Raw genomic sequence first — 23,201 nt, 5'->3', positions numbered from 1 at the left:
CCCGTGATCCAATCGAGCTGACATTTTGCACACAGACTCGTTGTGCGTGACAATTTATTTTCGTGAAAACATTTTTCCCAAAATTTTCCACTTTTTAGGAAAAAAAATGTTTTCATATTTAATTTAAAATACCAATGTGATAAAAATGAAACTCTTACTCAAGAAAAACAGAAATAAATAATAAAATAAAACCGATGCCACGCATATAAAGGATTTATAGTGAAAAACTTTGTTTTTACGGATTAATTTTTTATTGTAACGCAATGTGCACGTCACACACTGTCACATCTACAGGCGAACACGCACAATCGTACAAGCTCACACAACGGCGGCTTGCAGAGCCAGGCAGCGCGCACGCACGCACGCCCTCCCGCCCGGGTGGATGCACATCGACTATAGGAGACACACGAGGTTATAACGAGGAATCCACTCACACACTACGCAACAGAAAAATATATATACCGTGTATGTGTGAGATATATATATATATGTATATGTGTGTACGTGTACTGTTTATCCATATCTCGGTGTACTGCACAGGGCAAGCATGCTTTGTTTACGCCTAAAAACAATGAATCACTTTGCTTCACCGTCCAGATGTGCAATGTCCAGTACACCCGAGTCAATTACTAACACGGAGACAGATTTATTTATTCCTTGATATATGGTTGCTGGCCGCACTGATATCAATATGCTTTTGACAGTTTAAAAGACATCCCTCCCGTTCCGAACGCGTAACTTTTGCAGGTCCTACCACGCAAATCCCACTACTCGGTCACATTTATAATGACGAGAGAAGCAGCGAGGTGGCCGACAGACGATGGCAATGGACACGGTCGCAATTGTGACGACCACAGGCCACTCATGCACTGGCAACAGCGACGACGACGATGATGATGATGATGATGTTAAAATGTGTTACTGAACAGCGGCGATCAGATCCGTGACAATCAATCAAATTGCAACTGCTTGCTAAACCAGAGCATGGAGTAAGTGACGGGTGGTGCTAACGAATGACGATGACGACACACATGAAAGTTCCGCTACAAAGTGCATACAGCAACGTAAGTTAAGGCAAGCGTCAGAAAATGTGTCGTGGAAAAAAACGAATGCGTAAGGTCGAACAGTGCAAAACAATATAAACAACATTTCATTGAGACCTCACCCGAAAGTCTGCACCAGGTAGTAACATCAACTTCTGTAAATTCTAGGAAGATTCCTTTCAATTGCAGTCTATGTTGAACCAACTCGCAAGTGTCTGTAACCGTGGGCTTGCACACAGTACAATATACGAATGCGAGCATGCATGCGTAACACGGAAACTCAAAGCGTTCTCACTTTGGTAAATCAACAACACTTGCGTGTTCCCGTCAAAGAAACAGGCCCTTTCTCATTGCCTGTCTGCGGATTATAACGACGCTTTAGAACAAAGACAGATCAACACAGGAGGTAAGCTCATCTGATTGGCAGATTTTGGTTATTTTTTCTAATTCTTGGACTCAAACCTCAACACATGTCCAAAAATAGCAACTGATCATTTAAAAAAAACTATAGCGCCCGATGATAATTTATGTTGACAAGGTATATTATTGTACTGATAACTTTGCATAATTATCTGACACAAATGTTCGCATTTTGTTTTTTAAAAGACATTTTTAATCTAAGTGCTCCCATAGACCTAAATGTAATTTTATAATTACTCGCATTTAACACCTACGAGCCTTGCAAATCAGATGCCTTACAAAGCACGCGAGCTGCATGTCGATGCAGAATGTGGCACAAATCCAATCACACAGAGCGATAGAGAGAGAGAGAGAAAGTGGAGACGTCCTCCAGTTGATGCCGTGGCCGGTCGCTCCGCCATTCCCGTGCCGACGGGAGCGAAGATTTTAAAAGAAGCGAATCCGCGACTGTTCAGCGTTGTCCTCTGGATTCACCCCCCTCCCCACACACACCCTCGTTCACATGCAGCCACCGGCTTGGGACGAGTCCCCCTCCTGTCGTCAGAGTCTGACTCTCGGTCAGGAGATCACCGTCGGGGTACGGGATGCGAGCGAGGGCTTCTTTATTGGACACTTAACTACTTACTCGGCTACAAAGACGGTAGACGTCCCGCCGACAGTTTATCATGTTTTTGCCGTTCTGATCCGTGGCAGTGCCAGTCGGCAGTTAGGAATAATAGCGGGTAATTAGGAATGGTCATATTAGCGGTGCTCAAGGAGGTTATAGGGGTCAACACGAACACAAACGCGGCTCTACAATGGCCACGAGGCTGACCTTTGGTCACAGCGGGCGGGGGGGGGGGGAGAGGCGTGTGGCGGGGGGGGGGGCATGCAGTGAAATGTAGAGGGCAGTGGCTGCATTAAAGCTTTACAAAGGTGCAGTGCACAACGGGGGATGTGTACAATGTGGGCTGCCACCGTCTCCTGTTCACCTGTCCAAGAAGAAAAATCACTGAACCGTCTGGTGTGGAAAAGTCAGGTCAAGTGTGTAAGTCGAGTGTGTAAGTCAGGTCAAGTGTGTAAGTCATATCACGTAAGACAAATCAGTTTCCCTGCTCAAATGAGCAATGGGATGGCACTCGTTTCTTTTGGCGGCTCCGCGTCAATGGTAAACAAAATTTCACTTTTCCACGGCAAAGGGCAGTCCCTCCAAAGGATTAACCGCTGTTGAGTTCCCTAAAAAAATTGGTGATAATTTTGATCAACCCTGGAGAGGGGGTGAGAGAATGAGCTGGTCCCCAAAAACTGGCACTTGGGCTCTCGCAAAGCTGTCCCTTAGCGAGGAGTCCAGGACTCTACCCACGCGTCTCTGTGCTGTACAATACGTAGAGACTCCTCTACTTACGAACATTCGACGTATGAACTTTCAGAGATACGAACGAGATACGAACAAACCTGTCTGTATGTCCAGTTGCTTGTTCGGACCGAGAGTCGTAAGTTCAACCGCCGTGCAATAGATGGCGGTGGTGGCATCTACATCTGCGGAACATGAAGAACCAGTGGCATCTACATCTACGGGAGATCATACAACTTTTAAAGCCGTTCCCTGTGTTTAGTGTACATGCCGTACAACATGTTTGGAATCGACAGAAGTTTGACATACGAACAGACCCCTGCAATCTAACTTGTTCGTAAGTAGAGGAATCTCTATACAAATGATTACTTGGCTAGACAATTGGGAAAGCTGATTTTAACAGCCAGCATGTGTGAAGGGGATACCAGAATTATAAAAATTTCTTTCATACAGTGTGCCCAACTGTAAATAATCATACGGCCAATCGCAGGCAGTACAGCAATGAGGTTTCTGTTCCAGCCGTTTCGAGTTTGAGTATTCGCCGCTCGTATCCGTCAGTCATCCCAGAACCAGTTCATCCTCAAAATGAGTCCTGAGACTTTCGTTATCTTACTCGGCTGTCGAGTAACATAAAGAAAATATGGTTGTGGGGGGATGCATTTAGTTTTATATGTTGCTCAGGGCACAGTGACCCAAAGGTTGGCCCTTTAAAATGAGGTTTACCATTGAAAGATAAACACAGTGTTTTAACATTGAGATGAGTCTTTTTTGGACTTGATATCTTACTGCTGTCGGTGATAAGGACACATTTCTTACAAAAAACAATCTCTCTGGACAACAACAACTTCAAGGCAAACAATGTATTTCCAAAATGCAACCGCAGCACATGTAAATATAAATAACGCAATGATTAAGTTAATAAATCATACCATTTTTTTTTACGATAGAAAATATAAAGTGTGTTTGAACACTGAAGTATTGTGAAAAAGCCCGTCATCTGAAATGGTCCATTATGATGGAACACTTGTTGCCAAGCAACAAAAATATGAAAAAAACTGTCACCGTAAAAGTCACCAAGTGAACTAAATAATGCAAACGCAGCTCATAAATAATTCACAAATAAATGAGCCTATGAGTCAGCAATGGAAATAAATCCCCATTGGCACATTTTTGCCACGTGTGTTCTAAATCCTCGAGGATTCAAGCAGTATACGACACACATCTTGTAAATCCGTTGTCACAGCTGGCCATGAGCTGGGACACTTCGACACTTCACGCTTGCGCAAGCATCTGAGCGGATATGGCCTCTGCACAGCTGATGGGCGGGAGCATCAATGCCAAAAGCCATGCGCTGTACATTGACCGTGAACACTGGCCCACACGCCACGATGATGACGACGGATGTCCCGTGCTGTTTTCCTCTAAGCATGATGGCAAGAGTGAGACACTAACACGCTCACGACAACGGATACATATATATTTACGCTGTGTTTTATACTGGCCCGTTCGGCGCTTCCTCCCCGTTCCCCCTTGGGCTTTATCTCGTTAGCACAGATTTGTAAATGCCGATTGAAGTATTACTGGTAGAGAGCGCAACGCCGATACGTAAGGTTGTCGGGGCAATAACGGCATCAAAGGGAGATAAAGGAGAGAAACAGCCCAGTGCATATGAACCGAGGAGACAACCGGCAGCCGTTGAACATGATGGGTTTACTTAATAATGTAAATTCATTGACTTAAGCTTTCATTTGTATTTTATTTATTATCATTATCACCGCATCATTATCACCACAGATCATCGGAGTAGGACTCAAATGGGAGCTTTGCAGGGAGGACCCCAGGGGAACACCTTCTGGCAGTTTCCACCGAGGCACACTGAGGGCAGAGAGAGAGAGAACACACACACGTAAGCATGCGCACATGTCCCTGTGTAGCCTGCACAGGCTGCTAGGGCAAGTGCTGTTAGCGAGCACATATTAAAGCCTGCACTTTGCACAAGATGATTTGGCTCGCGCCATTCTCGGCTGCATGTCTCCCGAATGCTGATTTTCACACAGTGCGCCAGCTACTCTTTAAAGGCTGAATTAACCTAAGGGAGGCCCAGATAGCACTTCGCACTGATGTTAGCCGTGACCGGGAATTGAACTCGGTTCGTTTGGTTCATAGTGCAGCATGCGAAACACTGCGTCACCACTCCCCACACACTTTCACACATCGCGTGCACAAAAATATGCGCACACGTACACACAAATGTTTGCACATACGTACATGCAAGCGCGGCATTAGTGCACACATACGTATGTACACAGAACACGTACACATGCGTATACAGATGCGCAAATGCACACACATACACATATCCATACATAGGCACACATGTGCACACAAATGCTTGTACGCACATACATACATATCCACACTTGCACAGTCCCATGTACACACATGCAACACATACGTACAGGATGACTGCACAATACAAGCACGCGTAGTCTTCTTTAGATTAATTTCCCAAAGGTCGCCTAGTCAACCACAGCTTAATGAGCACACTCACACATTTGTTTGCACTACCCCAGAATGTGTAACTTGTTGCACAATGGCATGAAAACCCCAAATAATATAAATTCAGAGCACAGCCTCACTCGATGAATCATTCCATTGTCATCGCAGATAAATATGAGAAAACCCGAAAACGCACGTTCTGGGAATTTCAATAAGCAGCTGAGAAATAAATGCGGTGACATAACACGTTTGACTTGCGATCAATTATTTGTGATCTCAAAGGGATTTTTTTTGCAACACCGAATTCATTTCCATCTCGTGAAACTAGGACAGATAATTGGCAGTTTAAATTCACCATGGGAACCTCATTTGCCAGTAAAAATATGATAATTGGTTTTTTACCCTTCTATCTGGCAACAAAACTGACACCTTTTTACAAGGAGTCATGTTTGTATAGACCACAATACCTGCAATCATAATGCAAACAAAAAACATAACTCTGATAATGTATGCACTGTCCATGAAGTTGATTGGTCCACACCCGAGACAGCTTTCCTTAGAGCCTAGTCTCACATGGGTTGGACCAGATGACGCCAAAAGGCGCCTTTTGGCGTCATCTGGTCCAACCCATGTGAGACTAGGCTTTAAGGAAAGCTGTCTCGGGTGTGGACCAATCAACTTCAAGGACAGTGCATACAGAGTTATGTTTTTTGTTTGCATTATGACTGCAGGTATTGTGGTCTATGCAAACATGACTCTTTGTAAAAAGGTGTCAGTTTTGTTTCCAGATAGAAGGGTAAAAAAACAATTATCAGTTTAAATTCATTCATTTATTCATTCCTGCCACCCCTAACTGCATTGTGCCCTCACTACCGAACAGAAGCCGGAGAACGTGCGCTTCCTACATTGGTTTGAACGTACTCTGAAGTGATGGCGAAGTGGTGAGCACACTGTGCTAGGAGCCCGGTCACCCCATTTTCCCCCACCCTCATTTCACAAACCCACATAGACCAGCGTGGTGAAGTACGGTCAAACAAACCCGCCACCCCCCCCTCCCCCCTCTCTTGGCCAACGCAGATTAAGTAGACCTTCATCCACCAGTGGGTTTTTTTCTACAGAGGGCTGAACTTTGTTATTTTATTATACCAAGGGAAAGCCTTAGTGAAATTCATAAAAGTGCAATATCCATTGCTAAACAGTGCTCGTCACAAAAACGTCTCCAATGGGAAACTATGCGTTCGATCGTTCTGCCGCCATTTGCAGTTTTGTAATCTTGCGCGCAGGGAACCGGAGTACCATAAAACGCTTGCAGTGGCCATTTTCGGCCAAGTCACGTGCAGTATATTTTTTCAGGTAATTGTGATTGTCAGCGGCAGCAAGAAGAGACGGTCAATTGATCCGGTGTAACAGTCTGCTGTGCTTGAGCACATTACGAGATTGCCTCGTGGTGGTGCGAGATAGGGAAGCGGCGGGGGTGGTTTAATGTTGCAGGCCACACATAGCTTCATAGCTCTGCGCGCTGGCTTCTTGACTGAGTAAATTCGCGTGCATACCATGATATAACTATGATTTTGTCCTCACAAAACAACCTAAAGAAACCCCAACGTCTACAAAACCACATCACACGCACTGTCCTCACCTCCCCACAACCGCGGCTGACCTCCGACCTTGCTCTCCGGGCCCTCCCCTAGCTCGCAATCCCCATCAGAATCACCTTCAAAATCGCCTGCCTCTGTTACACAGCCTACAACAGGGGTCCCCAACCTCCGAAGCCGCGGACCGGAACCAGTCCGTGGCCTGTTAGGAACCGAGGCCGCACAGCAGGAGGCGAGCGGTGAGTCCGCGCGTGGCCCGCCCCCATTATTTTATTCACCACTTCTGTCCACGCCTCTTTCCCACACTGCGCACTTGTCTCAGTCACAGTGTTGGTGAGCCCACAAGCTGCTAACCCCTCGTAGCCAGAATGAGTAAAAAACAAACGTCGCTGGAGAGCTTCTTTGAAAAGGGGGAAAGACCCAATGACTCTTCACCTACCTTTGAGCGCCTTCTCAAAGCAACATCTTTTTATTTGACTTTTACTGAGCGGATCTCTGAGCCGGGCTCCGCGCCTCAGGGTCGCTACCTTCAGGCAAATGAAAACTGTGCGCGTTACAAATGAGCATTATTAGAATTTACTACCTGCCAATTTCATTTTTTTATTGGGTGTCACCAGGCACGAAATTGTCCATGAACTGTTTAAAATGTAGGGGATGGAGGGAGACGATCTGTCTGGGCCCAGACTGCATGTAGGAGAACGTTACGACGTCCAATTGTTCCTCAAGCTCTGTTTCTCTACTTGCCCCCTTACACTGGAACAAACTTCCCCTCCACATTAAGCAAGCGCCCTCCCTGTCGAGTCTCCGCTCCTCCCTCCCTCAAGACCCACCTCTTCTGCCTGGCCCATATTTCCCTCCATCTCTAGGCACCGCCGTAATTCCAGTACCCACTAACAGCCTGCCCTATACCCCATCCCTATTCACCATATCACTTTTAGTTACCCTCATTGTAATAACCCTTGTAAAGTGCCTTGGATAAAAACGCTATATAAATATAAGATAGGAATACATTCCATTCCTTGGCCACCACTCCCTTGTTATTCTTGACCCATCGACCATCGACCCCTTCTCGTCATGATGTGCCTTGCCCAAGCCCACTGATTTTTCCTACTAGTTCAGGTCGTCCCACTAAATTGCATGCATTCTCTTTTCCATGATTTCCTCTTTCTGTCCCTCAATTTGATGACGAGAACTCATCTCTCCGTGATATTTTTGTGCAATTTATAGTTTTTGTTCTATACATTTTCCTGAACAACCGTGGGTCTAAACCCAAGATTCTTCATCTTTATTTTCTTTATTCGTGGGTTAGACTACGTAAATGATCTGGCCATATTTGTGTTATAAGACCCTCTATCACCCCGGGATCACCAACTTACCTGAAAAAATGCTGCTGCTCTCCTTTGAGCCGTTGAGGGGGATCTTTTCAGGCAACTTCCCATTGGCTCCGGGGATCTTGAAGAGCGTTGGGTCGTTGCTGTGAGGAGGGCAGAAGTCGGCGTGGACTTTGGGCTGCACGTTGAGAGACGTGCCCAACACTTTCTCCTTTGCCAACCCCATGCCCAAGGGCTGCTGGGACAGACAGCCATTGCCTAAGACTGGGCCCACCTTGGGGCCAACCTCGTTCTCCTCCTCCACCACGGGCCGCTCAGCCACCGCCTCGGGCGATCGAGCCACGAACCTGCGCCCGCCCGCCATCTCGGAAATGTCGTCGCCCGATGCCGTCGTGTCTTGGAACCGCGCCCCGAGCTTCACGTAGTTACCGGCTTCTCCCGGGAAGTGTGGCCCCGGCGGCTTGGGCGGGCGAACCCGGCCCACGGCGACAATCGGCACGGCGGAGGCCCGGTCCTCGAGAGCCGCAACCCCGCGAGATGGCGTGGCTGCATCGCCATCGCTCGTCGTCGCTTCCACGGCCCTTTCTGGTGCGACGGAGGAGTCGGGCTCGACCAGGATCTTGTCAAACTCGGTGAGGCCGTGGCCCGCAGCCTTGTCGCTCACGTACTGCTCGTAGTCTTCGAAGGTCTCGTTGGACAGGTCGACCCACTCGTCGTCGTCTTCCGAGTGAACAAGGTCCAGCAGCAGCCGCCCTGATTTCCCGCCGCCGTTGGTCAGCTCCTGGTGGAGCATGTTGACCGTCACATTGATCTTGCATGGCTCCACGGTCATTGTGGGGAGGTCGTCCTCGTCACGAGCCGTCGACTCGTCCGAGGAAGACGCGTCCTCCGTCATGTCCTGCTTCATGCTCAGCTCCTTCTCGCAGCAGTCCTTCTCCCACTTGTTCTGCGGTGACTTGCGGCCTTCCTTGTCCCTCTCCCCAAAGCTCTCGGCCCTCTTCAGCATGCTGTTCGAGTTGTCCTTCATGGTCTTCTCCGGGCCAGGATTTTCGCAGAGCACGTACTGCACAAGGCGTTCCTCGCACACGATCTGGGGGCTCGGGATCTCCTGCGAGGGGCTCCTGGGCTTGCGTCTCACCATGATCTCATTGCTCGCGATCTCTGCCAGGCACAGCCCCTCCCTTTTTCCACTGCCTTGTGCGTTCGGCTTCACAATCAGCGTTGCCTGACAGAAGATGTCATCCTCGTCGTCATCAGAATCGTCTTCATCGTCGTCTTCGTCATCGTCGCTCATTTGCTCCTTTTCCTCAGCCTCCTTCTCCTTTTCACAGGCCTCCGTGTCAGGATCATCGCGCTGCGTGTCGCACTCATCCATGTCCTCTTCCGCCGCCTCCTCACATGCCTCCTCCCGCTCATACATGTCATCATCGTCATCGTCGTCTTCATCCTCCTCATCATCCTCGTCCTCCGTTTTCATCTTGTCCTCCCTGCAGTCCATTTCTTCGCAGTCTTCTGCATCCTTAGCCTCTGCCTCGGGGACACTCTCGTCCGTTTCGGAATCAGCGTGGACTTCAGACACGACGCGAGCCAGTGGTGGAACAGAGTCAAGACTCCCAGCCTCCTCCACAAGGACCCCAGCCTCCATCTCCTCAACAGCCTCAGCGATTTTCACGCCACGAACTTCCTCTCCCCGCACCTCCTCTCCACAAGCCTCCTTCATGTCGGCTGCATCGTCATTGACTTCAGCATCATCGACATGTGTTTCAGGGGCGATCTCTTGGATCCGATCTTGATCCGACTTCACCTCTGGGCCTTGCTCTGGCTTCACCTTGAGGTCATCCGCCACGCTGGCTGCGACAGGCTTGCTCGTGAGTTTTTTGGCAGGCTTTGGGGGTAAGGAGCTCGTTGAGGACACCTTCGGGGAAGGTTGCGAAGATTTCTTGATCTTCATGGAGCTGGCTTTGTCTTTGGTTGATTTTCCAGCAGCTTTGGAAGGGGCTGGGGAGGACGATGGCTGTTTCTTGATGGATGGTTTAATCTCGCTCTTGGAGGATGGTGTTTTGCTCACAGAGGACTTCCTTTGATTGCCCTCGAGGGCGACGGCTCCCGAAGTGTCAGCTGTTGAAAAACAGGGGAATTTATAACTGTAAAATAATAAAATCGCAAAGCATAGCACAATAATGTAAACAATAGTAATCTGCGTTTGTGCATGGTGTTTGCTTTGGATTGACCTCGTGCGACTCCTAAACCCCGTCAATCCGGTTGCATTTGATCAGAGGTCGGCAACCTGCAGCTACGGAGCCGCATGCGGCTCTTTAAGGGACTGCTCCATGACGTTATGTATTAAGGACCACCGTCCCGTATTCACAACTTGCATCCGCGGTCTCTTGAAATATTGAGATATTTATGTTACCGAATTCGAAGAAAAAAATGGCTCTTCTTGTTATTTTGGTTGCCAAGCCCTTGCATTAGGCTTTTGCGGCCTACTGGTTTGGGAACCAGGGCCCTTCTAAGGGGGGGGGGGGGTTGCGTGCAGTTCTCTGAAAGGCCGGAGACATCACTGGAGAGATGGCCATCAGAGTGGTGCAAGTAGTGGCTGTCACCAGACTCGGTAATGCCTAAATGTACAACGTCAAGGGTTCGAGTTTTGATCTTCTCTAGTCCGTGTGCTCCGGTTGATGTTCAAATGTTTCCGTTTTTCCTGTATTCGCTTGCAGAAGTGTTGCATCTGCGGGAACCCTTTGTCATTCATTGCATGGTGCTGGGCCTGCTAATTACGGAGAGCTCGGAGCCTGCCACGTTGGCTCATGAAGAGGGGTTTTTGTTCGAGGGATATAGAAAAATTACGCTAGTATTTTCCTCTTTTTGTAATGTTTTAATTTTGGTGAACTGGTATGAATTATTTTTCCAGCGGATTACAAAGTGTATTATCCTGTTGTGGATATAATTTTCGTGCAACGTGATGAGGGTTGCAGTCCGTGTAGCTCGAGAAAGAACGATTGGTGTTGGTCAGCCCAAGCATCACCAGGAGTGGGGCCCCTTTAATAGCAGACCCATGGCCGGGGCCATATTATCACTGTCCTAGGGCCTACGAAAACTAAAAGGCCTACGCAAAAAAATGTTGACCATGTCTTTTTTTTTGTATGAATAAAACATGTAACCAAGATATCGTCTTGGATAAATATATTTATATAGCAAGGATAGGCACAGCGTTTCAAATTAAATCTGCTTATCTCCAGCACACAGCATGCTCCCATCGAATTCGGGCACAGACTAAATAATGCACGTATCAGCAGTAATGATATCTGTTCAGCGGCTGGACGAAGTACCGCGTGAAACAAGCGGAGTCACAGCGGCCACAGCAGTAACATGGGCAGCAGCAGCACAAACTGTAGAGTCATCACTGAAGGCCTATGAAACAGAAGTGCCCAGGGCCTACAAGAACCTTAATCTGGGGCTGCTTATGGCACCTGGATCCACCAATGAGCAGGAACCCTTCTTGGCCCATTTCTCGTCAGTCCTCTCTATCCTCAGTCGAGGTCGCTCCTTCACCACATCCAGTACCTCGGGCAACCTTCCAAATGCCTCATTTTAGATGACTCTTTTATTTATTTTTTAACTAAGCTATCGTGATGTGTTACGTTGTTGTTTTTTTCTTAGCATGTGGCGATCTGTTCAGGAGTAGAATGCCAATACTCTTTAGGTTTTTTTTGGTAAAGTCACGTAGATAAAAAATAAAATAAAAATAAATAAAATCACAGCAAAATTACTGTATTAAGTGGGGTAATTTTGCTGTGACGGTACCACCTGAAGACGAAACGTCGTGATTTAATTTATTTTTATTTTATTTTTTACCTACGTGACTTTACCGAAAAACCCAAAAAGTATGGACCCTTGCAGTCACGAAAACTTCAAATCTAGAATCAGAAAGCCAATGTCGAGGTCTGCTGGCCACGAGAGGGCACTTCAGGAGAGCTTTTGTGTAGTGTGCCTGTTTCTCCTTCTCCTCCATCGAAGGAGCGTAGACCGCAGAGGTTCACGATGTGGTCCACAGTGTGGGTTGCACGATCACAATCACACTACCGTGGCTTGTCTTTAATTTTACATTCATGACGGAGATGCGTTGGCCGGCCTGTTGATGTTCTGACGCGGATGATGGTTACACCATCAGTGTCTTTGAGGAGGGAGGAGGGAGGGCATAGGAGGAATGTCACAACCAGGAGGTGGCTGGGTGACGGTTGCTTTCTGGTGGCCAACCTGTGACGTTTCATCCTGTTTTTATAATACAGTACCTTAAATGCAATACGTCATCTAAGCGAAATGAACATTGTAAATTTGAATCCAGATGCGATCATTGTAACTAAATAGGTAAGGTATTTTTACATGCATGTATGTTTTCAGGATGAAGGTTGATTGTAACCAAATATATATGTGCATATATGAATGCTATAAAAACGTTAATGCAATACAATTGCATTGGCAGTATAAATAGATTGTTGTTAAATAAATTATTGAAAACAGGTGAAAGGAATTAGTGAAATTGCCCACGTGGAGAGTTTCAAGGAATATCCGTTGTATTAGTTACATGTGTGTCATGATATTGCAATGTGTGAATCATATGACACACATGCCCTTGAAATTAAGGTGTTCCATCTCAAGAAATTATTCCAGATTAAACAATTTGATTTTAATTAAAAACATGAAAAAAAAACGCGAGTAGTTATCTCTCTAGGGTCAATAAAATGAGTACCACTGTGGGAAATTAGGTAATTTCATAGAATGAGACCGTCACATGCAGAAGAGACTAATCTGGAATTTGAACTTGAATGGATTGAGGATTATCAGCAGTGTGAACAGAGGAATGGAATTCCAGACGTTGGGCGTGGCAGCAAAGGAGCGTTTCCTCGTCGTGTGAAGGTCGACATGAGGGTTTTGACAGGAGGCCTTTGCCTCCATTGCTGGAGTGGAAAGCAACGTGAAGCGGAGTAAATAAAGGTGGGTGAAGTAGACAGGGGTGAGTCCCTGGTCAAAGGTCACCTTTTCCGGGACGTCCCACAGTCTTATTCACCGAGAGACTCCGGGAGCCAATCATGGACGACGGCCGAGGCTTCGGATTGGATGAGGCCTCCGATGACGGGGGCGTCTCCATGACAGCAGAAGCCGGCCTTGGCTTCCTGGTCTTGACACTACACACACAAAATCACAATGAACAAGTCAAAGACGCTATGTATATCACTATTATTTCACTTGTACGCAGGCAAGCCTGACTGAGTCTTAAGATTATATGGCGGAGGCTCCTGCAAAGTTTTGAGTAATTGAGTAATTTTTCAAATTTGGCAACATTTGACCATGTCAGTGCACAATGGCTTCCGCATTTCAGAATGGTTTCATTGGATCCTTTATGTCCGCTGTGATGCAGATGGCGCATAGTATGCTATGGTTAATACACCGGTAGCGTTTGCCAGGGTGGCCTGCCAGATTCAGGCCATGAAGCTATGCAACGAGCAGCAAAACACGCTAATGCTGGGTCACATCACTTCCCCGAGAACAACAAGCATATTTGTGAGTGGACAAGTACGTTTTTATAATGTACGTTTTTTAGGTGTAAAAGGGTAATTTTCGATGCTATCGAAACGAATGAAGCCTTTAACGTGTATTTCATATACTCGCTTTATTGACCAAACCACTTAACGACCGGTTCCGTGCAACCAATTACCGTCATTAAGAGGGATTCTACTGTACTGTGCTTATTTTTTTCCCCCAGGAAGGCCTCAATGAGTTTCAAGACTCGTTTGCAGGAGGATCCTGCCAAGTTCATTTTTGGCAGGTGGTAAGATGTTGCTGCTGTCTGCGATCCGAAAAGAGTCATTTTGCTGTTCAAATTTGAGCAAAATTTGGCAAATCGTGGAACCAATTACCGTCGTTAAGAGGGATTATACTGTGTTGATATACCCAGAGACATCTGATGTATCTTGTGATGCTTTTTAAAAAAATTATGTTTGGTTCTCATACCTGCTGCTTTTCTTTGGGACTCCATCCTTCCCCGCGGATGAAGCATCCTTCACCGAAGACTTCTTGCCTGCTAAATTACCACGAACATATTAAAATACGTTCACGTCACTCATGCATAGCAAAGCAGTTTAGATAAAAATTACGCTGGAATAAAATCATTATCTCGCATTCAACTGCATGACAACGAACACACAATCCAGGTCCTGAATACCCATTAAACAAAAGCATTAAATGTGGAATTGTATGTGTTTTTTTACGTGGCTATTTAATATTTAGAGCCAGATGTGCATATTTAACGACAATATTGTTACATTAAACGTGATTATGATTTAAACATATTTTTGTAAATTAAGGCCCACTTTACCTTGGCTGGCCACTGAGGGCTGGTGAAGATTTGGGTGGGCACCCAGGATAGGTTCTGATACCATTCGGAATTGCTGTTCGCTTTGGCCAGGAATCAAACTGAGATAACTAGGTTTAACGGTGCAGGGCACCAAACACAATTCCACTTCCCCTCAACATCAAATCAAACCATGAAACGTGTATCGCCTACTTCACTTTCCAATGATTTTCTTTAGAAGATATTGATTGCTTTAAAGAGCTTCACCTCTCACCCGCTCGCATGTAATGTCCACTTGTAAATGTAAATTGTCATCTCGGACAATGCTGCACGTTACCATCACCCTTACTACCATCATATTAACCATCACCACCAACATCACCATTGTCGCCGTCATTATTTTAATTACCGTCATCCACTCCAGAACCACAAATATGGCTTTCACCACAATCACCACTCTTTGCACCATTGTTCACCTTATCATCGTCTTAACAACGCCACAATATCAATATCTCTGACCACTGGCATCCTCTCCATCATAACTACCGTGACCCTTACCACCACCACGTCCACCACACCCTTACCATTATCAGCACCACGGCCCTTACCATGAATCATCACCACAATCACCACCACTCTCGTTATTACCGCCACCTCCTCTTACCGGTGTCCACTCCGCTCTCGCCGCCGACGTGTGGGGCCTGTCCGTCCACCTGGCCTCTGCTACCCCCGAGCGACATGGATGCTGGCCTGGCCTTGACGGAGGTCCCCTTTGCTGGCCCAGACGTCTTACCGGTGCGACTCTGGCTGCTGGCGGAGGATGACCGGCTCAAGCTCGCCTTGCTTGCCACCTTCCCGGCGTTTGCCAGGGTCCCCGATTTGGGCTTGGCTCCGCCAGGGAGAGCCGTAGATTCCGCTGTCTCCATGGCGGTCACGCTCTTGCGCTGGGCCCTACCAACCCCGGACACCGGTTGCTCCGTGACGATGTCAGGCTTCATGGCCTTTCCTCACCAAGCCCTGCACAAGCACGTGGCCCAAAAGGTCAATTCAATCTCTTGTCGCCATTTTATTCCGTCGAACGTAATTTCCTCCTCAGAGGTTTTTTTTGGGTTAGATCGTGTAAATATAAAAAATCGCGTAAATATATAAAAATATCTACACGATATAACCCATGAAAGCCCTCTATTATGGATAATATTGGTTAATCAGCATCGGGGCGTTGCTCATCTGTTCAGTCCTAAGCCAGTGGTGACATTAAGTGTTTCTATTGCAGAGGTGAGCCAATTTTCGACTGTTTCCCCCCCCCCCCCCCATTTTTGACAATTACCACTTTTCACAGTTTTATAACTTTTAGACATTATATTTAGTTTTTCACAACACATACATGCATACTCGTTGGTTCTTTCGGCAAAGTCACGTAGGTATAAAATAAAATAAATGAAATCACGACATTTCGATTGCAACACAAGCAATCATCATCAGGTGGGAAACCCACAGCACGAAAACCTCAAACACATCAACGACCACCGTGACTACGACGTCGAGTCAAGGGAGGTGGGTGTCACTGGAGAGCCAGGCGAGAGACCTGGTGGTGGGTGGGAGGGGAGACGCCTTTAGGATGTCAAGAGAAGAGCGGACGAGGAAGGGAAGGGAGAGGCAGAGAAAACGGCCGAGGACAAAACCGAAAGAGAGAGGGAGCAGAGCAAGGATGGCAAGCCGGCTCGCGTGGCGCCCCCTGGCGACCACTTCGTGGAAGCCAAATTGTGTAGCCTTGACTTGTTTATTTTCTGTGAACATTTTTTTTTATTTGAACATTACAGTCGATGCATTATGCATACTAAAATGCGGCTCTCTGGCAATGCCCTGTTGGGCGAAAGCCTAATCACACATTTTAGTCATGTAAGTTTCTGAAAACATGCAGGAGATATTTCTGGGGTGGAGGGAGCACGGATTTTCAAAAACGCCGGATAATCACTAAGGGGCCGTCCATAAATGACGTCACGCGATTTTTGACGATTTTTGACCCCCCCCCCCTCGTCACACATCGTCACAAATGTCTGACCCCCCCCCCACCCTCCTAGGTGCGTGACGTAATTTATGGACGGCCCTTAACCATCATTATTTAAAATAGCTTATTTTTGCACATTCTTGCATTAAATTACATGTTTAGATGTTGTTTAATGCTTTTTCTAGCGCTGCTCTTTGTCCACGTTCTGTTGGATGAAGGCCTCGTCACACATTTCAGTCATTGAAGGTTTGCTTGAACACACTTCAGTGCTGGTTAGGTGCCGGTTTCGTTCCCGGGACCAGGTCAAGTGCCCACTCGCCACTGACCGAGGCATCTGGGCTCACAGCGATGCTGCGCGCTTCACCGCTGTGTGTGTGCTGTGTCTCACTGAAGCCGAACACACTCGGTGTGTCACTCAACTCGAGCAGGAGAGAGTCGGGGGGCATGGCGATGGTGAGATTTGGGAGGTGTGGTGCACAGAGCACGTGTTAATCAGGAACTCAACTGCAAGAGGGCCAGCAGACGGCAGTATAGGGACTAGGTGTTGACCCCTCTGCAGATGTTTTGAGCATTCTCTCTGGTTTCCATGATCGTTCTGCAGCTACTTCTCACCGACTTCCTCCAAATGTGCACATCGTTAGCGTTGAAATCGCCAAACATCACAATCCAGAACTTTTAAAATAAAGAAGGCTTGACACCCGGTGATGTTTTTTTTAGACAAAGGACATTGTTATTACTACTCCAATCAATGGCGGAGTGATTGTAGGTGGAGTTCATGTCGAAAGGTGCGACATCAACCAACCACGTCTGTCTGTCCGAGCTGCTATGGAGTTCAACGTCTGGCAGCTGCTGAAAATGGTGAACATTTCATTACGGTTACAAGAAAAATGTTGTGTGGGGGACAAAAAATATGGGTTATTGTGTCTCAGACACATTCTGGTCAGCTGCCAAATAAATGATTGCAGCAACGTGACATCCTCTGCGGCATTGCAGTTGTGTGTGATTTTACGTTATCTTGATATATGGAAGTCACCGCGAGCATCGTTGCTCTTAATCTATGATTGGTACATTTTTTTTGGAGGGATTTCGCGTTGTCACAATGTGTAATCGACACAATGCAGCTCGTACAAGCAGATGTGATATATTTCAATTGCTGCTGGAAAATCAGTTTTTTTTACATACCGTACGTTTTTGGGGTTCATACAGCTACATGTAGTAATCAAACATACATTTCTTTGAATCTGTATTATTACACGTTTTTATTTGACAGATAATTGAAAACACGTGTGTTTTTTTTGTTTCAGCCAATATTAAGATTCATAATACATGTCGGGCTCTACCATTGTCATGCTCAGAGCATAATTTATTTAGCAAGACTCTCCACGACCCGACATTCATATTTGGCTGGTTAAACGATTGCCCACGTGACACGGTTTGGCTGTCGGGTGGCGGAGGGCCTTGCAAGATAAATCTGGCCAGATCATGACATGATCCAATCCAAAAATCTGTCATGAATTCTGTGGATTAATGGATTTAAACGTAAAGAGACTGTCTGCCAGGCCAGTCAGGACCACAAATAGAGATGCACACCATCCCACGCCCGTTTGAGCCAGGATAAAGCTGTGACTTGACGTTTATTTAAAACACCGCTGGCCGACATTGAGAATGTTGCCGTAACGGAGAGGATCTGTTTTCCTTTACGAGCTTCGTTTGGAGAAATTAAAGGACGTGCCTTCAGTGCTCAATGCAGTAATGCTCCTGCTTATGAACGTCCATTCCCGATAGGTTGGCAGCGTCCATTGCCATAGCCCCTGGCAATTGGCGCGGTGGGGCAGGAAAACTCGCTGGAGGCAAATCTGATGGCGCACGCAGCGCATGAGCAATCCAGCTCCAGAAATCCACCTCGCGTTTTGGTACGAGCGCTGACGAGCCAGCAACACTGCAGTGTCTGCAGCACAGCACCCACAACCATGCAACCTCGCACGCCCCCTTCTCTTCCCCACTGCAATACACGCCCCACCACCCTACACCCCAAAATGTGGTGTGGACGGTCTGCGATGGTACAGCCCGTACACAGTAAACATCCATCATCAAATGGCACTTGCACCCACACATCGACATCACCGAGTCCCTCCTGCCAGCACCCATTGATCATGTCCGTGGTGGCGTGTTCCAAATCTGCGGCACAATTTCAAAACCCTCCGGGGCATTTATGTGGCCCATTACAACAGCTATAAATAACGGAAAGATACATAAAGGCTTGCATGGGATGAATTTTGAACAGTATTTTTCATGAAATCCCACGCTTAAAATTCAGACAAATCAAAATACGAAATAAAATCTGAAAATCGCCCATGATGAAGTTAACGCCAGTGGCATTTACTTCAATGTGAAGCGTATACAATTGTGTACATGACCAGATCACAATTCTCTTCATGCTACCTGGAATGAATTGAAGCTGCGCAGGAAATGGCGCTGACCCACATACCGAATGACTCACGCCGACATTTAATGTCGATCCAGGCGCGGCAATGACACTTGCACACCCGGCATCCACGCAAACCCCCCAACTGCATGTACCACAGGGCATGAGATTGATTTCATATATGAGCGCATCCATTAATAACAAAGGCCAGTATATTGTCTGTGTGTGAGCACAATGTGAGGGCGGACCGTTAGAAAACCGCACCCACACATTTACGCACACAGATGTACGACTCAAAAAAGCTATTAACAACCGATTCACTCGCCTATACGCATACTCAAATAAATGCATGCGTGCGATGGAATACAATCACATGCAACACACGCGCACCAAACCCCACCCAATATCTGCATCCACTGCCTCGCATACACGAACACACAAACCTGCATACACACATCCACAATCAATAATACATCGACACACAACGAATTATAATGGTATTCAACAACATGCATACCACCCTGCCCTGCAATGAGCCTCTCAAACTCACCCACACAGAAGAAAAAAAAAAGCTCCAACAGCGCACATTCGCATTCAAATCGAGCACACGCCAACAAAATGATAACCCCACGCAGAGCCACGTTCAACCCGTTCACGGACACCGAAAACCACGCACCCACGCGTCCACATTCCCGGACAACCCCACCCGCATCATCGATGCGTCTATATTATGAGCATCTCGCGCTCGCGCGCCTAACATTGTGCGCGGAAGCGAACGCTCTTCACATTTTTCATCGCACGTCTAAGAAAACCCACACCCAAAACCTCAGAAATCTCACCGAAGAAAATACACACCGTTGTTAATTTTTGAAATTTGTGATTTTTTTTAATCTCTCCTGATAATGCTAAGCTATGCCCTTCAAGAGAAATTCATTATCCGTTAATGGGCAGATAAAAATGGTCCACCTTCCACACAGAGACAACAAAAAAACGCCATATTCCACTTTTTTTTTTACCTTGCCGCATTTCTCCGCATTTCTCCATCAAACACACAAAGCGTGCCATTATTAACATGACCTTTCCCACGGGCGAGCTTGACGACCGCATTTTACATTCTGGTTCCACGTGAATACCGGATTCGCAGTTTTTTCGCAATAATTACCACCGGCGCGTGGACAATTCCAGACGACCCTCTCCGCGTGCTTTCTATTTCTCAGCTTAAGGCGTTGGGCACCAGAGGCAGACAATCCTCACCGTGTGGTTTGCAGACGTGCGAGATGACTGACTCCAGCAGCAGCAGCGCCAGCTCCCTCCTCCTCCTCCTCGCAAGCTCCCTTCCAATTTAATCTCACGATGTGCGCTCTGAGCTAAGCGTCTGGAAACGCTGGCCAACCAGAGATGTAGGGAGGGGAGGTAACGTGATGGGAGGATGAGGGAGGAGGCTGTGTTGCATAGAGGAGGAGTTGCTATGGAAACAAATCCAGACTGCCTTCACCACTACCGCCACCACCCCAACCCCCAATTGCTTCCCCATGGACCCGCTCACCTCCCTTGTCTCGTAACACTGCCGCCTCCACCATCATCGTCACCACCGTCTCCCTCATCTCGTACAATCGTGGCTTCTGTCGGTCAAGATTGCTTAGGAGGCCGATATCATCCTCCTCCTCCATCTCTCTGGGACGGAGGTGATGTCCTGGTGTCATTTTTGTTGTTTCGGTAAAGGTGCAGCCCTGCAATTATTTGCTCATGTCATTGCCGGCAAGAAGGGCCTTCATTCAAAGGAGGGTTGGGCCAGTCGAGAGCTGGAGAGAGGATGTTATGCCTACTCTTTCAGGAGCAAACTTTAAGTCCACCACGGCCGGCCAGCCGATCAACTGTGTTGTGCCCATTTGTAATAATGGGTGGTGCAGAGGCGTTTTGCCTGCCATATTTACACACACATATATATATATAAATATCCACATTAGAAATTATGTTATCTCCCTACGTGAAAATTATTATAAAAGTTATTAATTGCAAAGACAAACTATATAAACGCATGTAATTGACAAGATCAGGTTGCACATAACAGAAAAAATGCAACTGATCGGTTTGTTTTGCATTAGCATATCACCCAAAATGGATAACTGATTACATTTTCAAATCACATGCATATTTATAGCTATTTTCCTGCTGACTAGAAACAGCTTAATATGCGATTTTCCCAGCGTCTTCCCTGGTTGAAGCAGCGGGTATAAATGCACTTGTTTTTTCCTATGATAAACAACGACGTGATCATGCACCCAAGCCTAGCAAGTAATGGCACAGAGGCCCTATGCGCCAATCAAATTAACCCCATTTGTCCATCTGACTATGAGCGTTTTGATGAATAAAAAGCACACAATTACAGCGGCTGAAAGGCTTAAACGTACAATGCCCAATTAATTGCAGCGATATGAAATCGTTCCGGGCATGTAACACGCTTTTACAGCATGGGCATGGCTAGTTTAACACGTAGGCTTTCGCGACCAATATCATCCATAATACAGGTTTCTTTGGGTTAGATTTAACCCAAAAATTTATACGCGATTAAACCCAAAAAAACTGTATTTTGGATGGACATGGTTGGGTGACAAAAAAACCCACAAGGGTGTTGGAATCATTGAGATGAGATGTGATCTTCTTGGTTCTTTCGGTAAAAGTCACATAGAATGGAAATAATAAAATAATAAAATAAAACATAATGAAATAATATTCTCAGGTTTTTTCGGTAAAGTCACGTAAGTAAAAACATTAAAAAGTAAAATAAAATAAAAATAAAAATCACGACGTTTCGGAGGCAACACAAGCTTCCGTCTTCAGGTGGTACCGTCACAGCCACGACAGCTGTATCAAGTAAATGAGATAATAAAATAATTCTCACGACGTTTCGGCCACAACGCAAGCAGCCGTCCTCAGGTGAAGAACAGGTCTGTCGAGAAGACAGAGTCTGAATGACACGTCCTGGGCTTGGAGCGTCTATTTAAGCTGGGAGGGAGGAGGAAGAGCGCCTTGACAAAATAATTTGCATATCAAGAGGAATTTTAGCATATTTATGGGAAATGCAGATATGCGACTAGTACTACTTGTGAAATGCGTATGAGGTTTGGCGGGGGATTTAAAGTCATGTTTTGCCCGTGCATTATGCAGGACCAGTAGCATCAAAGGGAGGGGATAGGGGGAAGCATTAATAAAGGGAAGGAATGTTAACAGTATGTGATGTTAAGGCGCATTGGGATGCCGAGGCAAATATATCAAAAAGGTTCAACGCAGAACCCAATTTATTAATGGGATCGTGGCCCTGAATCGTGGCAAATTCTTTGAAATCGTAGAGGGGGTTGGGGTGGATTGTGACCATCGACAGCTGCACAGCCAAATGTGGGGTCACACGAGGGATATTCTTGTGCTCGGCCATGGAGGCTCAGCCGAGCCAGGCGGAACAAAGTTCACGCCAAGAGTAAAACACAAGACAACGGGTAAGGTCATTTAGTGCACGAGTAGCATGAGCTCGATGTTACAAATAAGCACTGCAAGGGCCTTGTAGACACCCTACAGAAATTAGGATTCTTGACAGGTAAAATATGTAGCCAGTGTGAATGAAATAACATTTGCATTAAATTTCGATTTAAAGCTTTCGTGACTGCAGGGATTCATCTTCTTGGTTCTTTCGGTAAAGTCACGTAGAAGGGAAATAATAAAATAATAAAAATTAAACAATAAAATAATTCTCACGACGTTTCGGCCACAACGCAAGCAGCCGTCCTCAGGTGAAGAACAGGTCTGTCGGAAAGACAGCGTCTGAATGAGCTTGGTGGTGTTCATTCAGACGCTGTCTTTCCGACAGACCTGATCTTCACTGAGGACGGCTGCTTGCGTTGTGGCCGAAACGTCGTGAGAAACATTTGCATTGCCATCAAACGGCATAAAAGTGAACGTTCCATTTACTGCCATTTGTCAATCCACTGCTGGATGGAGACCACCCCACACTGTCGGTCTTAGGGTTTGTTTAACCCCACTATAGTCAGCATGGGTTGGTAAAGGAGGTGTGTGGGGGCGCCGGGACCGGTTCAGATATAAATCGGCAATGATTATAACACTCAAATTTCAGGATCACGGCGATGTTAGCTCTTTGCTGACTCCCCGAGTAAGATGGTGTTGTCGCTTCTCCAAATATATG

At 46.5% G+C, this 23,201-nt stretch overlaps 1 protein-coding gene across 5 annotated transcripts; it reads right to left on the bottom strand.

Annotated features, from left to right (window-relative positions):
- Nucleotides 1–242: 242 nt before the first annotated feature.
- LOC133354762 (nucleolar protein dao-5-like) lies at nucleotides 243–20,414 on the bottom strand. 5 transcript variants are annotated; one of them, XM_061571856.1, is made up of 6 exons: nucleotides 20,261–20,414; nucleotides 15,238–15,590; nucleotides 14,234–14,303; nucleotides 13,259–13,407; nucleotides 8,267–10,339; nucleotides 243–4,671 (listed from the first exon to the last, which is right to left on the bottom strand). In XM_061571856.1, the coding sequence occupies exons 2-6, from the start codon at nucleotides 15,569–15,571 to the stop codon at nucleotides 4,607–4,609; spliced, it is 2,691 nt and encodes an 896-aa protein (XP_061427840.1). In that variant the 5' UTR covers nucleotides 15,572–15,590; nucleotides 20,261–20,414; the 3' UTR covers nucleotides 243–4,606. The 5 variants fall into 5 exon arrangements, with proteins under 5 accessions (XP_061427840.1, XP_061427841.1, XP_061427842.1 ...); XM_061571857.1 differs by having other exon boundaries at nucleotides 14,234–14,300; XM_061571858.1 differs by having other exon boundaries at nucleotides 15,367–15,590.
- Nucleotides 20,415–23,201: the final 2,787 nt, after the last annotated feature.

This window comes from Lethenteron reissneri, chromosome 48, assembly GCF_015708825.2.
Source record: "Lethenteron reissneri isolate LAM-NWPU_2019-01 chromosome 48, ASM1570882v1, whole genome shotgun sequence".
Lineage (NCBI taxonomy): Eukaryota > Metazoa > Chordata > Hyperoartia > Petromyzontiformes > Petromyzontidae > Lethenteron > Lethenteron reissneri.
The sequence above is the reverse complement of the archived record's forward strand: the minus strand, read 5'-3'. Positions and strand labels throughout refer to the sequence as shown.